Genomic DNA, 13,344 nt, shown 5'->3' with positions numbered 1-13,344 from the left:
AGTTTTCACTTAAACGTCTTTTGTCAGCTTATTGTCAAGACAACTTACCACACCATCTGTCTGTCTGTCTGTCTGTCTGTGTGTGTGTGTGTGTGTGTGTGTGAGTGCATGTTTGTGGAACGGAGATAAACCAGAGGTTAAGAGTTCAGTGGCCTGTCAGGTAATCCTGTGTGGAATCGGAAGCAAAGGAGTCTGCATCCTCATTGTCAGAGTCGTCACTGCTGTCATCTGCGGCTGGCTCACCACTTAAAGCAATCCGTGCGTAATCATCCGTGTCAATTGATTTGCAGAAGTGAATGGCGTATTTTAGTTTCTCCTCCAAGACTAGCCTACAGGAGTAGCGAGGCAACTTGAGCAAGAAGAAGCAGGTGTAGGACTCTGGGAGGAAGTGGTCAGGTGGGTTGTATTTATCCAGCACCTGGTCAAATAGGACAAACACTAAAAATGAGCACTAATATTTATTTATATATAATTTTTTATATACATAGAAAAAAAAAGAATTCAGAAAAACTCAAAAGTCTGAGCTTTTATCTAATTTTAAAATTTTCCCTCTGAATTCTGAGTTTTATTTAAATTTCGCCACTGAAGAAAAAAAAAATATTTATATTGTACAATTCTGACTTTTCTTCTGAGAATTACGAGAAAGTCAGAACTTATATAAATGCATAACTGCCCGATAAAAAAGCATAAATCAGCAACTTAAGAAAAAAAAAAAAAAAATCAACTTTTTGTAAAAATAACATTGTTCTTTTGTAATTTCTACTCCACATTTTACAATTTCCGCAAAAAAAAAAAAAGAAATAATAATAATATGAAATGTTTTTTGATCTACAAATAAGCATATCAGAATGATTTCTAAAGGATCATGTGACACAAGTTACCTGCACTACAAAGTCTCGTCCACGGAAGTCTGCAATGGTCCTGGGGAGGCGCGTGCGACCCCAGACGAACCTGAGGAAGAGTGAGCGCTCCGTGTTGGAGAAAGACTCCATCACCTCCCAGAACCACTGGATGAGAGGAGCAGTGGGTTCCACCCCCTTATATGTGGCCACTGATTTGAGCAGGTGCAGGGGGATGTCTGGACTGCCACACACCTAAACACCACAAACAAGTGATGTGGAGTCTAATAAGAATTCATGATGACATATTAGCTCAGTCTGCATTAATGCTGAAGACACACACACTCACCATGGTCTCCAGCTCATAGCCAGTGAAGAGAGAGAGCAGAGGAACTGGTACAACACGTGCCATTCCTTCCCTTACTGCAGACACCTGCTCATCGAACTCATGCAGCCTGGAAGAACAAAACAACATACCATTAAATATTCATCTTATTCATAAACACTTTTACCACAGAATTGGTGGCTAACACTTTTTTTTTTTTCAGCAGATTGTTCACACCTGTAGTTTATTGCTAGCCGCACATATTCGCTGCGGTTCTCTAGGCTAATGTGGGGATGTTTGGAGCTGAGCTGGACTTCCTGTCCACAAGCGCTGGGCACAGTGAAGGGCAGAGGCATAGCTTCAAACTCCTCTGCAGACGACTCATTATCTCTGATATACATCAGACCGGGAATGAAGTCTTTGTCCACCTAAAACACAAAAAAGGGTGAGATCAGATGGAAAATGTTGTGAAAAGCAAGCATGTATATGTATATATATACACACACACAAACAAACATACTGTCATTTAAAAGTTTGGGGTAAGTACAGATTTTTTTTTTTAAAGGTCATCACAAAAACACAAGTTTCAATGTACTGTTATTTTAAATTAAAGCAGAATTTCACAATATTTCTATTTTTACACACACACATACATACATACATACATATATATATATATATATATAAAAATTGGTGAGCATGCAAGACTTCATACAAATATATAAATAAGTAAATGAATAACCAGATCCAAACTTGTGAATGATTTGAGAATATTTAAATAACTGTTAGCCACTTTCAGATTCAGGTACCAGCAAATCTGGCGGAGATTCCTTCAAAAAAAATGACTGAATATAATCTAAACCTGTGCAATTGACTAGAAAAGGAATGAAAAGAATGTGTGTGTATTTTCGAGTGCATCACAGTCAGTGTCTCACTGTTGTCTTGTGCTCTGCAATCTCTCTTTTTAACCTTTCTAATATCTCCAGGCAAAAGTAACAAACAACAGCTGCTCTGTAAGCAAGAGATGTCCTGCGCTGAAAAACGCCATGACTGCAGACGTCCCAGCAACACATGATCTCAGCATGAATGCAGGAGACGCATACGCCCATTCATTTTTACCCGACACGTGCACACACTCACTCACAAGCTTTATATCTCGGACAGCACATCTCAGAGATCATTAAATAATGTATACATATAAGTGAGTATAGAAAAGAATCATCCCCCCCTACCTCACTCAGATCTGCGATGGTCAGATTCATGCCTGCCAGCTGTTTCCACACGGGTTCAGCCAGGTACAGACTCAGAGGACTTCCTGTACGGATTGCTATACCCAGAAGCACTCCTATACACAAATAAAAGAAGCGAGCGTGGTATATAAAAAGATCTAAAGGTGGGACATTCTACAGCTATTTCCTCAAGTCTTGAAAGTGTTTTGAATGTAGGAAACACAATCGGAAGGTACCTAGGAAGCGGAACATGCTGATGTGCAGAGGGGACTTGGCAGCTGGGTTGAGCAGGAAGCAATCTCTGTTCGCTCCCGACTCGTCCCGGCCGTTAGGAGTGACGATGAGGAGAGGAGTGAGACCGTTCTGTAGTTCCTCACACATTTCTGCGATAGATTCACTGTATCCACCACCACAGTCATCGACTGACTCTCCTACAAACACAAAGGGTCAAAAACATGACCCAAGGGCCATTTTTCCCCTACATGCTCCCATCTTTTATCCTATATAAACTCACCCACAAACTTGACCTTCCAGACCCGGTGTGGCAGCAGCAGACTGTCAGGGCTGAAAGAGCTCATCTTAGCACACATCTGCCCGAATACTGACTTGGTGCCATCTGGTCCTGCCAGTCCTCCTTTACTGCGGGAACGCTTGACCTGATCGAGAGAATGTTGGATAAATGAATAGAACTTATAACCGGCTTCTCCACACAGCATTTCTGCTCTGATCTATAAACTCTACTCTTATGGTTTCCGGTTGTGAGACTTGCCAGATCACTCCCAGGCTCCAATGGCCCTATTAGAGGGCCAATGGTCCATGAACAAACACATATGGAGGTAAACCTCATGCTGAGCAGACTCCAAAACAAATCACACAGGATGCTTTATGAACAAATCTCTCAAAATATTAAGATTTATTGCTGCTAATTCTCACTCAAATGATAGCTAAAATAAAGGATGGTAATAATCATATGGTGTACATAGTACATGTGTGTTGCATGCTGACAGGAAGGAGCAGAGAAGGCAACAGTAATTACGGTGATTAGGAAAAGGGAGACAATTTTACAGAGGACCTGCTAGCTATTTTTGCCCATTAAAAGTGATTGTTCATTTTGGATCCTGTTTTACACTCTAATGACCTCTTAAAAACCAAGTGGGAAATGCAAGCAAACATTAGCTTTGGAGATTAAATAACATGCACTTTGGAACATAACACATAAATACATGGATTAAAATTACAACAAAAGAATGACTGTCTGAGAGCAAATTTAATGTATTTTTTTTTTTATAAGGTTGAAACATAACACAATTGGTTACTTTTAAATATACTGACATAAGAACCTGTTTGCGAACATATTTTAAATATGCAAAAAATTTATAAATATATGCAAAATAGTATTTTTGAACCCTGACAGTGAGATTTATTTCAGGTCAAATTAGGATACCTGTATCCTGTTTAGCTCCACCACTGGCCCGTGTTGTCGGTCTCGAACCATAGTGGCTTGAACCACCTTACGGAATGCTGCCTCCTACAGATATTTTAAACAAGTATTAATAAATATACTCAGGAACTGTAATTTGAAACATTATCCAAATTCGATCCAAAAACATGTTCTTACCTTGCCCTGCGAAATAAGAATTCCACGCAGTGTGTCAAAGCCAACGGAGACGCCGCGTCCAGTTTCACCCAGTCGTCCTTCTAGGTCAAACATTGGGATACAGGGGCAGAAGAGCTCAGAGATTTGGTGCAGTAGCAGTAATCGGTTCCTCAGGCCTATGATGGCGATCTCCTGCAGGTGGTTGTACTCCATAGGAACCTACAGACAGACATTTAATCACTTAACCCTTAGGGGACTAAGCCCTTTTTGGTCCGTTTTCTCTATTTTTACATTTCGGCTTATAAACCATATGTAATGAGGATGGACCACCATGTATTTGGTATCAATGGATTCAGAAGACCCTAAGCTACCATAAGCATGCATGCAATATGTCTATAAAGGAAGTATGACTGAAAAATTGTACAATAAACTAGAGAATTTCAAAGACGAAAATGAGATTTTTGTCAGTTATTACTGAAAATCCTACCTCACACAACAATAGTTAAAAGTTTTTGACCCAAAAATATATTTTTCAAACTCTTTGCTTGACAGAAATGGGTTAATGTTCAATCAAATGTGTAAAGATCAATTAAATAATTAACTTTATTTACAAACAGTCCTAGGCGTTTTTTTTATTTTTGGGACTAAGCCCTTTTTGGTCTGTTTTCTCTATTTTTATATTTGGGCTTATAAATCATATGTAAAGGAGATGAAACACCCTGTGTTTGGTATCTATGGATTCAGAAGACCCTAAGCTACCATAAGCATGCATGCAATATGTTTATATAAAGGAAGTATGAGTGAAAAATTTTACAATAAACTAGAGAATTTCAAAAACGAAAATTAGATTTTTGTCATTTATTACTGAAAAACACACAATATAGAACAGTTTTTGAACAAAGAAAATATATTTTTTCAAACTTTTTGCTTGACAGAAATGTGTTATTGTTTAATCAAATGTGTAAAGAACAATTAAATAATTAACTTTAAAAAAAAAACAGTCCTAGGCATGCCAGTGAGCAAAGAAACGCCTCTCCAGGCCTTTCCAGTAATTGTTCCAGAGCTTGTTCTGCCGTAAATCTTTTACTGCTTGCCATTTTGATAAAACAATTCTGTAATAATGCTGTATCTCTCTCGAATTTATCTCTTTGTGCTCGCCAACACTCCGATCACTTTCTGCTATCTCCACGTGATGCTGATTCTCCGATCGCTCGAATTTAGCTCTTTGTGCTCGCTAATACTCCGATCGCGTTCTGCTTTCTCCACCCTGATGCTGATTCTCTGAACGCTTATTGATTACATGTCTTTTACTTAAGTCCAGCCAGCTTTTACAAGGCTACAGCAGAGCTACAGAGTCCTCTGAATCGCTAGAAGACATAACCTTCCTCTGATTGGGTTAGAAAAAGACTCCTCCCAGCGGCAATTTTTCCATTGGCTGTTGCGTGTTGAATCTGCCTAGCACAATCGTTTTCATTGGCCTGTTTACGCAGTGGTATTGCGCAATAAGGGAAGTGTTTATATACAAACTGGACACCGCTGTTTTCAGCGGAATCTGAGGAAGACGGCAAAAAAACCCGCATCTCTCTAGCATTAATAGTTTTTGAGATAACTACACATTTGTAAAAGTATGCCATTTTGGGCGGTACCGCCTAATCCGTCCCCAGAGGGTTAAACACAACATTTAATCAGTGGTGGTAAGTTTTTTTACTTCATTACTATACTTAAGTAAAATTTTCAAATACCGTATTTTCCCGACTATAAGTCGCACTTTTTTTTCATAGTTTGGCTGGTCCTGCGACTTATAGTCAGGTGTGACTTATTTATCAAAATTAATTTGACATGAACCAAGAGAAATGAACTAACAGAAAACATTACCGTCTACAGCCGCGAGAGGGCGCTCTATTCTGCTCAGTGCTCCTGTAGTCTACAGCTGTAGACGGTAATGTTTTCTCTTGGTTCTTGGGTCTAAATAAATGCGACTTATAGTCCGGTGCGACTTACATATGTTTTTTTCCTCATGATGACGTATTTTTGGCCTGATGCGACTTATACTCAGGTGCGACTTATAGTCCGAAAAATACGGTACCTGTATTTGGAATATTTTTATTTTGGGAAAATTTTACTTCAAACATTCCAAATCATAATATTGTACTTTTTACTCCGCTGCATTTCATAAAAACATGTTGTTCCTCATTATTTTGAACTGGAGAGCTCATGAGACGTGATAACGATATTGGATTCATGTACGAGCTGATTCTTTTCAACGAGCCTGTTAAATCATCTCGCAAATCGTACTGAACGATTCATTCGCGAATTGGATTGAGCAGATTGCAGCTGTTCTCAAATCAGCAACTCACTGATTCAAATGATCCAGTCCAAGCGAGTCTCAAGTTAACAACTCACTGAATTCACAAGGCTGACTCAAAAGAACGGGAGATCCTTTGTGCTTGAGTGCGCGCGCAACTGATGCCATTAAAAATAAGTTATTAAATAACAAACTTCAGCATTTATTATTGTAAATGAAAATAATATTTAGGTCATGAGTGTCTATTGCTTGCAAACTAAAGCTGCTGTTTAAGCCCACTGTATACATTTTATGAACACAGCCATGTCAATTTTTTGTGTATTACCCTCTGAATGGAGCAGGTTTTATATAAAAACTAAATATAATGTAAAAATAACGCAAATTAATGCTCATATATCTACCTCCCTGCCATAGCACTTTTAAACAATGTAAAAGTAGTATTTTAACATATTGCCCAATGCTAATCTGTGTTTTTATATTGTGCATTTGTAAACACAAATTTAGTTTTTCCTCTATTTCTATATATTATATGATATATTTTGTTATTTTGCACAATTGAATTATCAGTAATCATCAAAAATGGGTACTTTTACTCAAGTAAACCTGAAAAGGAGAAGTTAATACTTTTACTGGAGTAATATTTTATTAGTATATCTGTACTTTTACTCAAGCATTTGATTCGTGTACTTCGTCCACCTTTGGATTGAATGTGTTCAAAAGGTTGTACTGTAAAATATTTCGTTCTTTGAGATTGAGATTTTTGTAGTCGTGTGTGATTCAACGTTAGTGTGGTACAGTACCTGAGCAGGCAGTTTTCCAGCATTGGTAGGTTTGCTAGTGGACCAGGCAAGTGTGTGTGCTGAGCCACAAGCCACACGGTTGATCTTCTTGCCCTGCAGTGCTGTTACGAGCCTGGGCCGCTGAATAGCATTGGTGGTCCCATCACCGAGCTGACCCTCATCATTGTCACCCCATGTGTACACTTCACCTGTGTGTTTAAATTCTTGTTCTTAGCAAATACTCCTCGAAATACAAACAGGTATGCAGAATATGCCAGACAAAGGAAAACCTGATATCCATTTTATATCAACATGTTACATGACTTTACACAAAGATGGCCTACCATCCTCTGTGCAGCATACACAGTGAAGGGAACCAGTTGCTATGGCGACGACCTTCTTGCCTTGCAAACCCTGGACCTGCCTTGGTCTGCGTACATGATCATCCGAGCCATGTCCCAGTCTGTGGTAGTCTCCTTTCCCCCTAAAACACACATAAACATGTAAACAACACGTTTGCACTAAATAAAAGCTTGGTTTATGTACCATTGCATTATGGGATTGATTACCATGTGTAAACTGCTCCAGACTTTGTGAGCGCCACAGAGAACTGAGAGCCACATTCCACTTTCACAACACCCAATCCGGTTAACGAGTCAATCTGAGCAGAGAAACAGAGAATGAGATCTGTATATTCTGTATATTCTGTATATTATCTGTATATCTGTATATTCATACTGGAATCACTAAACAGAAAGCCTAACTACACCAGCAGTCCCACCTTCATAGGCACTTTACATCCATCACTACCTCCTCGACCCAGCTTGCCATAGTCTCCATCCCCCCATGACCAGACCATGTCATCATCAGTCAGACACAGGGTCTGGGCATCCCCACTGCCACATCCAACGTCTATCACCCGGTGACCCTGCAGAGCCTCCACCTATAAACATGCACAAGCAATTCACAGAATATACAGTCTTAGGGAGTCGAGATGCTACTAGCCAAACCAAATTTAGCAGCAATTTTCAAAATAATCGAGATCGAAAAAAATTCAACTACTACTGACTGATTTCAGAGAGTAGGTTTGTTTAGTTAGTCGTATTAGTTCTAATACGAATAAAAAAAGAGATGTAAATATAATCATTATATTATGATAATTATATAATTAATCATAATTTTCCAGTTGCTTATAAAAAAAATATATATATATATATATTTTTTTTTTTTTTTTTTTTGAGATTGTACACAACAATTGCTGAATCACCATTTTAGAGCAGATAGAATATAATATAATATTGTATCACAAAAGTCTAACGATATTAAGTAATGCACATTTTATTAAATACAGTTATGCATCATGGTTTTGTAAAATAATTTTAAAAATCTATATTTTACGAGATGTAAATTTGTGTTATTTTCTATTTGCAATCTTTTTTGTTTTTGTGGCAAACAAATATGCATAACTCGCGATAAACACACCAGTTTTGGTTTAAGCTGGTCCTCACTGTCTCCATGACCCAGGCGACCATAACGACCTTTGCCCCATGTGTAGAGCTCTCCGCTGGCTGTGATGCAGGCACTATGGGCCCCACCAGCCGCAATGTCCACCACCTCCACCCCTCTGAGAGACTCAATCACGCGTGGACGGTCACATGGGCTGGGAAAAAGACAGCACTACCAGTCACACAAACAGCACTTCTTGGTGTAAGCTGCTAAACCAAATCAGTAATAGTCTAGCGCACATATTTGAGTGGGTACTGTGGTATGATACAGTCATATCCCGTAGTACAGAATTCAGAAATTACATGGTACTCAAAGACACTTCTAAAGAATACCTTGGTACCAGTTTTAAAAATCATGGTATCATATCCAAAAATGTGCTTTACTGTCAGCATTTGTCTTCACGGTGAAAATAGGAAACTGTTAAATACTGAAAGTTAAGTATGTAGAAGGTCACTACATGAGATGAACCAAAGGTGCCCATGTGAAAGGACAACTGTAGTAACCACAGCGTGGGGCTGACCTTCTGTTTCCATGTCCCAGTTTTCCATCTTCAGCCTCTCCCCAGGAGTACAGTTCTCCTTCAGAGGAGAGAGCCAAGCAGTGCTTCCCGCCAGAGTTCACAGCCACCTTCCGGATGAAAACATGCTGGATCGACTCCAGCAGGGTCGGAGTGGAGACGGACTCTGTGCCTCCTATTCCCAGTCGACCGCCAGCACCATATCCTGTAGCATACAGCTAAGGACAACACAGACCAGTTACGAAGGACATTATTCAGCTGACAGAGTGAGATAACAGCAATTGCTGAATATACAACATTGGTCTATATTTAAGTAAACAAAAAGGGAGCATTGGAAAATACGAATGAGATTTTTATTGAAGAACTTAAACCTTTGCTGGCTTGGAACTACACATTTTTTTAATTGTAAGAAGCTAATTTAGTCTTACTTTCCCATCAGCAGTTACAGCAAACAGGGTCTGCTCTCCACCGATCAGCTGAACAGGTCTCAGTGTGGCTAGAGCTTCTGTTGGTGTTGGAACCTTGACTTTTGCTCCTTCAATACCACCTAACTGACCCCGGTGGTTGTGTCCCCAGCCGTAGATGGTCCCACTGCCACCGGCTGAGAGCGTCCAATCATCTGGTCGTCTAGTGAACCGGAAAAAAAAAAGACTTTCATTATGAATCCCACCCATTTTAAAATGCTTAAAGAGTCACCAAGTCATTTTTGCTTTTGTTTCACTACCTAAAGCAACAGCAGTTTCGGATTTGTGAAGCTGATTTACCTGTTCATCCACAGAACTAACTGCTCATCCTGCTCCCTCTTAAACAGGTCGTGACTCTCATGGACTGTGTTCATGTTTTCAAAGTCTGCCATGAGCTCACGGATTTTCTTCGCCACCTGGTGGAAAAATGCGAAACATTTACAGAACATAAACACAACAGCGCTCCGTAAAGTAAGTAATTTCAAACCAATCTTAGAAATCCCTACCTCATCCAGGAAAGGACGGGGCAAAGGAGTCCTCTTGTCTAGAGCCACTAACACTCTTGAGGCGGTACAATAGCGGCGGAACCAAGCCCACTTGTGTGTCTCAGCACAGCATGGAAGAGTGTCCAACTCCAGGTCACATGCAAGTGCCACCAACACCTATACAGGAATTACATAAGTAAAAAAAATATTATTATTTTAGAAAACCTTGTACTGCAATCTTACCATGTCCATCTGTTAGGGAGACAAAAAAGCATACCTTGAAGAAAGGACTGTGGAGCAGCTGTTTGCCACCTCTGACTACAGGTTCCTCATACTCATACTGTCTCTGTAAAGCCTCGGGAAGACCTTTCACCAGAGCAGCTAGTGCACTTCCTGTAAAACTCTACACAACATTCAATACAAGTTATGTCAATTTTTATGTTTATTTATTTATTCACTTATTTATTTAATTATATGGAACACTGTCTAACCACAGAGCGAGCCTCTCCTTCACTGTCTCCTAAGAGGCGGTTGATGTTTATGGATTGGCCATATTCAGTGGTTAGGAGCTTGCGTAGCCTCTGCAGGGCCCACATACGATGACCAGCCGCTGGACAAGCACATAGAGACAATATTGAATAATGATTATAAAACCTTCAATTTAAGATTTCAAGATTTCAAGTATTAAATTACGAAATATCTCCAAAACATGGACTAGCAGAAATTCAAAAAAAATTCTAAAACATAAATGTATTAATTATAAATAGAAAAATAACAATTTATTAGAAATAAAATATAATAATATAATATCTAATAATTAGGGCTGCCCCCTAATCGTCAACAAACCCTTAGTTGACTAGAAGAGGCTTAGACGTTACTTTTTTTTTTTTTTTTTTTTGTCACTCAGCAGCAAGACCAGAAAAAATAATTAATAATTTCCACAGAGAGGTGCAAAGTCATGTATCCCATGGAAAACAGATTATTAATAGCTGGTTTATGTGGTAATGTTACAGTACAGCGGTCAGGACATCCACACAGTCATTTTGTTTGGGACCTCAAATGTGGCTTTTCATCTGAAACATGCAAGTAGTAGCGCCATTACATGGCCGCTTGCTGGAAAGTTAACCTAGAAAAATATGCGCTATTTAAGTGTTTGTGTGGAAGGTAAATAGTAGCACGCTCACTCTGTGCAATTATTTGTTTTTAACTTAAAATACTCACAGACTCACATTAACATCTTTTGAATCAGTAAAAGGATCCGTTCATTTGTGTTCAATAACAACAAAACGTTGTGCTTTTGTAAAATTAAGAAAGAAAACAGGGTCCGCTTTTTACCGTCTAGGTCTCTGTGAACTTGAGAGCAAGCATAATGCTGAGCATAATGCAAAGCTATTGGCAATTAAAGGCTCATTATTACGAATTACATGGTTTATTAATATAAACGTGCAATTAATTGAATAAAAATCACTTTAAATTAACAACTATTTGTCAATTAGAAAAATCTTTAGTCGAGGGCAGCCCTAATAATAATAATAATAGAATAGAATTTTTTTTTTCAAAGGCTCCTCTCTTACCCAAGGCACTGAGCTGGGCACATGCAGCAAGTGAGGCTGCCAACCTTGGAACAATGCTACGGTTTGAAGCAAAGTTCAGGCGAAAGTCCAGCAGACATGTTACTAAATCCATCGAAGGGCAGGACAGAATACAACGGTCTGACAGGAGGTCTTTAGGACCTGCAGGGAAATCAATAAAAGATCAAGCATATGAAGTATGTACAATGAAGTGATATCATATTAAACTGATGTACCAGCAGCAGGCATGATGGGATAGACAGTGAAGCGCCAGCCCCAGCCATTAACAGAGCCATCACTGGTGAATTTCCATTTAAGCTCATCTCCCGTAATCCTCAATTCACTGGACCAATCAGACCACTCCCGACCTAAAGCGGTGCAAACTGGTATTGCTTATGTGGCCAATGATCAAACACTTTTTTTTTTTTTTTTTTTACTAGTGTTAAAACAAAAAGAAAAAAGAATGTGACCTGATCGAACAGACACAATCCTATTGGCTCCGTCCATGATGGTAAGAGGGTCGTGTCTCCGTTCTGTTGAACACTGGCGATCAAATTCCACCCTCAATCCTTCAGCACCTAAAATATCCACACAAAAGATCAGGTTTTCATGTCTTCAAATCTCCTAATTCTTAAAGCTTCATAAAACTTCATAAATCATCTACACTACAATCCAAATTTTTTTTTAAGAAATTTAAATTTTTCTTCCATAAGGATGTTAAATTGAAGTGAAAATAAATAAATTTAAAGTACAATGTTTCAACATTGAAAGCTGAAAGAGATGAAGAATCATGTGACACTGAAGACTAGAATAATTGCAGCTAAAAATTCAGCTTGGCCATCACACAAATTAAGTATGTTTGAAAATACATTTAAAAAATAGTTGCTGCAATTTGTAATATTATTTCATAATATATATTTTTTTCTTAATATTTGGTCAAATAAAAGCAGCACTTGTGAGTGTCGGTTAATTTCCATCAACAATAAAATACTACATTTTTTTCTAAAGAAAATATAAGTGGCTTGTGCAGATTTTGCCTAGCTGTGGTTTTGTTGTATTTGTTCAAATAAAAATAATAATGCTTTAGCAAGCACCATTAATGAGGTTGTGATGGCTGCAGAGATGCTGACTAAACTGAAAAACACAAGGTGACCTGGTATTTTCACAGTTCCGCTGGTGGAAGTGTCGTCGGTGTATGGATGACTGCTCTCCACCACCACAGGCTGCGATGACAGCCGTCCGCTTTGAGAATCAGTGGCTACGTCCTCCAACTCAGTCACACACAACTCCAGCAGCATATCTGCCACCTGTGTGCCAACAAACACATTTGGATAGGAGTACACAAAATTTCAGTGATGAAATAATACCATTTTAGTTCAAAAAAGATGTAGTGAGTTACTAAAGAGGTTGGTTTTTACCTGTGGGAAGGCTGAACCTAAGCCAGAGAGCACAGCAGACAGCACCTCCTTGCCTTTATCGCCTGAGCGCAGAGACACGGCCAGTTTTAACAGGTCTACCAACACACGTGTGTCATCAGGAACCAGCAGACTGGTGAACTCATCCAGATATTGTTGCTCAGGGCCCACTGCTTTACTCTGGCTCTCAGAGTCCTGTTCCAATAAATCAAACCAGGCCACTGTAAATATCACTTTAGTTTATACAAGCAAATGAAGCAAATCAACATACAAATGTTTTAAAATAGCAGGCTGATGCTACCAAAAAATTAT

The 13,344-nt window shown here is 39.0% G+C and overlaps 1 protein-coding gene across 1 annotated transcript in view; it reads right to left on the bottom strand.

Moving 5' to 3' along the window:
• The window catches only part of LOC128015711 (E3 ubiquitin-protein ligase HERC2), a 46,086-nt gene that overhangs the window by 608 nt on the left and 32,134 nt on the right, over positions 1 to 13,344 (bottom strand). Inside the window, exons 69-93 of the mRNA XM_052599777.1 lie at positions 13,036 to 13,227; positions 12,771 to 12,924; positions 12,088 to 12,195; positions 11,854 to 11,985; positions 11,621 to 11,779; positions 10,538 to 10,656; positions 10,324 to 10,449; positions 10,068 to 10,223; positions 9,862 to 9,977; positions 9,526 to 9,724; positions 9,101 to 9,315; positions 8,557 to 8,734; positions 7,856 to 8,017; positions 7,644 to 7,735; positions 7,419 to 7,558; positions 7,096 to 7,283; positions 4,012 to 4,209; positions 3,838 to 3,921; positions 2,908 to 3,049; positions 2,630 to 2,824; positions 2,397 to 2,509; positions 1,402 to 1,592; positions 1,189 to 1,294; positions 882 to 1,094; positions 1 to 418 (exon numbers count right to left, since the gene is read on the bottom strand). The exon at positions 1 to 418 is cut by the window's left edge and continues 608 nt beyond it. Of these exons, the coding sequence (XP_052455737.1) occupies positions 146 to 418; positions 882 to 1,094; positions 1,189 to 1,294; positions 1,402 to 1,592; positions 2,397 to 2,509; positions 2,630 to 2,824; positions 2,908 to 3,049; positions 3,838 to 3,921; positions 4,012 to 4,209; positions 7,096 to 7,283; positions 7,419 to 7,558; positions 7,644 to 7,735; positions 7,856 to 8,017; positions 8,557 to 8,734; positions 9,101 to 9,315; positions 9,526 to 9,724; positions 9,862 to 9,977; positions 10,068 to 10,223; positions 10,324 to 10,449; positions 10,538 to 10,656; positions 11,621 to 11,779; positions 11,854 to 11,985; positions 12,088 to 12,195; positions 12,771 to 12,924; positions 13,036 to 13,227 (3,951 nt within the window). The 3' untranslated portion in view covers positions 1 to 145. The remainder of the gene's footprint in view (positions 419 to 881; positions 1,095 to 1,188; positions 1,295 to 1,401; positions 1,593 to 2,396; positions 2,510 to 2,629; positions 2,825 to 2,907; positions 3,050 to 3,837; positions 3,922 to 4,011; positions 4,210 to 7,095; positions 7,284 to 7,418; positions 7,559 to 7,643; positions 7,736 to 7,855; positions 8,018 to 8,556; positions 8,735 to 9,100; positions 9,316 to 9,525; positions 9,725 to 9,861; positions 9,978 to 10,067; positions 10,224 to 10,323; positions 10,450 to 10,537; positions 10,657 to 11,620; positions 11,780 to 11,853; positions 11,986 to 12,087; positions 12,196 to 12,770; positions 12,925 to 13,035; positions 13,228 to 13,344) is intronic.

This window comes from Carassius gibelio, chromosome A6, assembly GCF_023724105.1.
Source record: "Carassius gibelio isolate Cgi1373 ecotype wild population from Czech Republic chromosome A6, carGib1.2-hapl.c, whole genome shotgun sequence".
Classification (NCBI taxonomy): domain Eukaryota; kingdom Metazoa; phylum Chordata; class Actinopteri; order Cypriniformes; family Cyprinidae; genus Carassius; species Carassius gibelio.
Note: the sequence above shows the minus strand (reverse complement) of the source record. Positions and strands in the feature narration are given on the sequence as shown.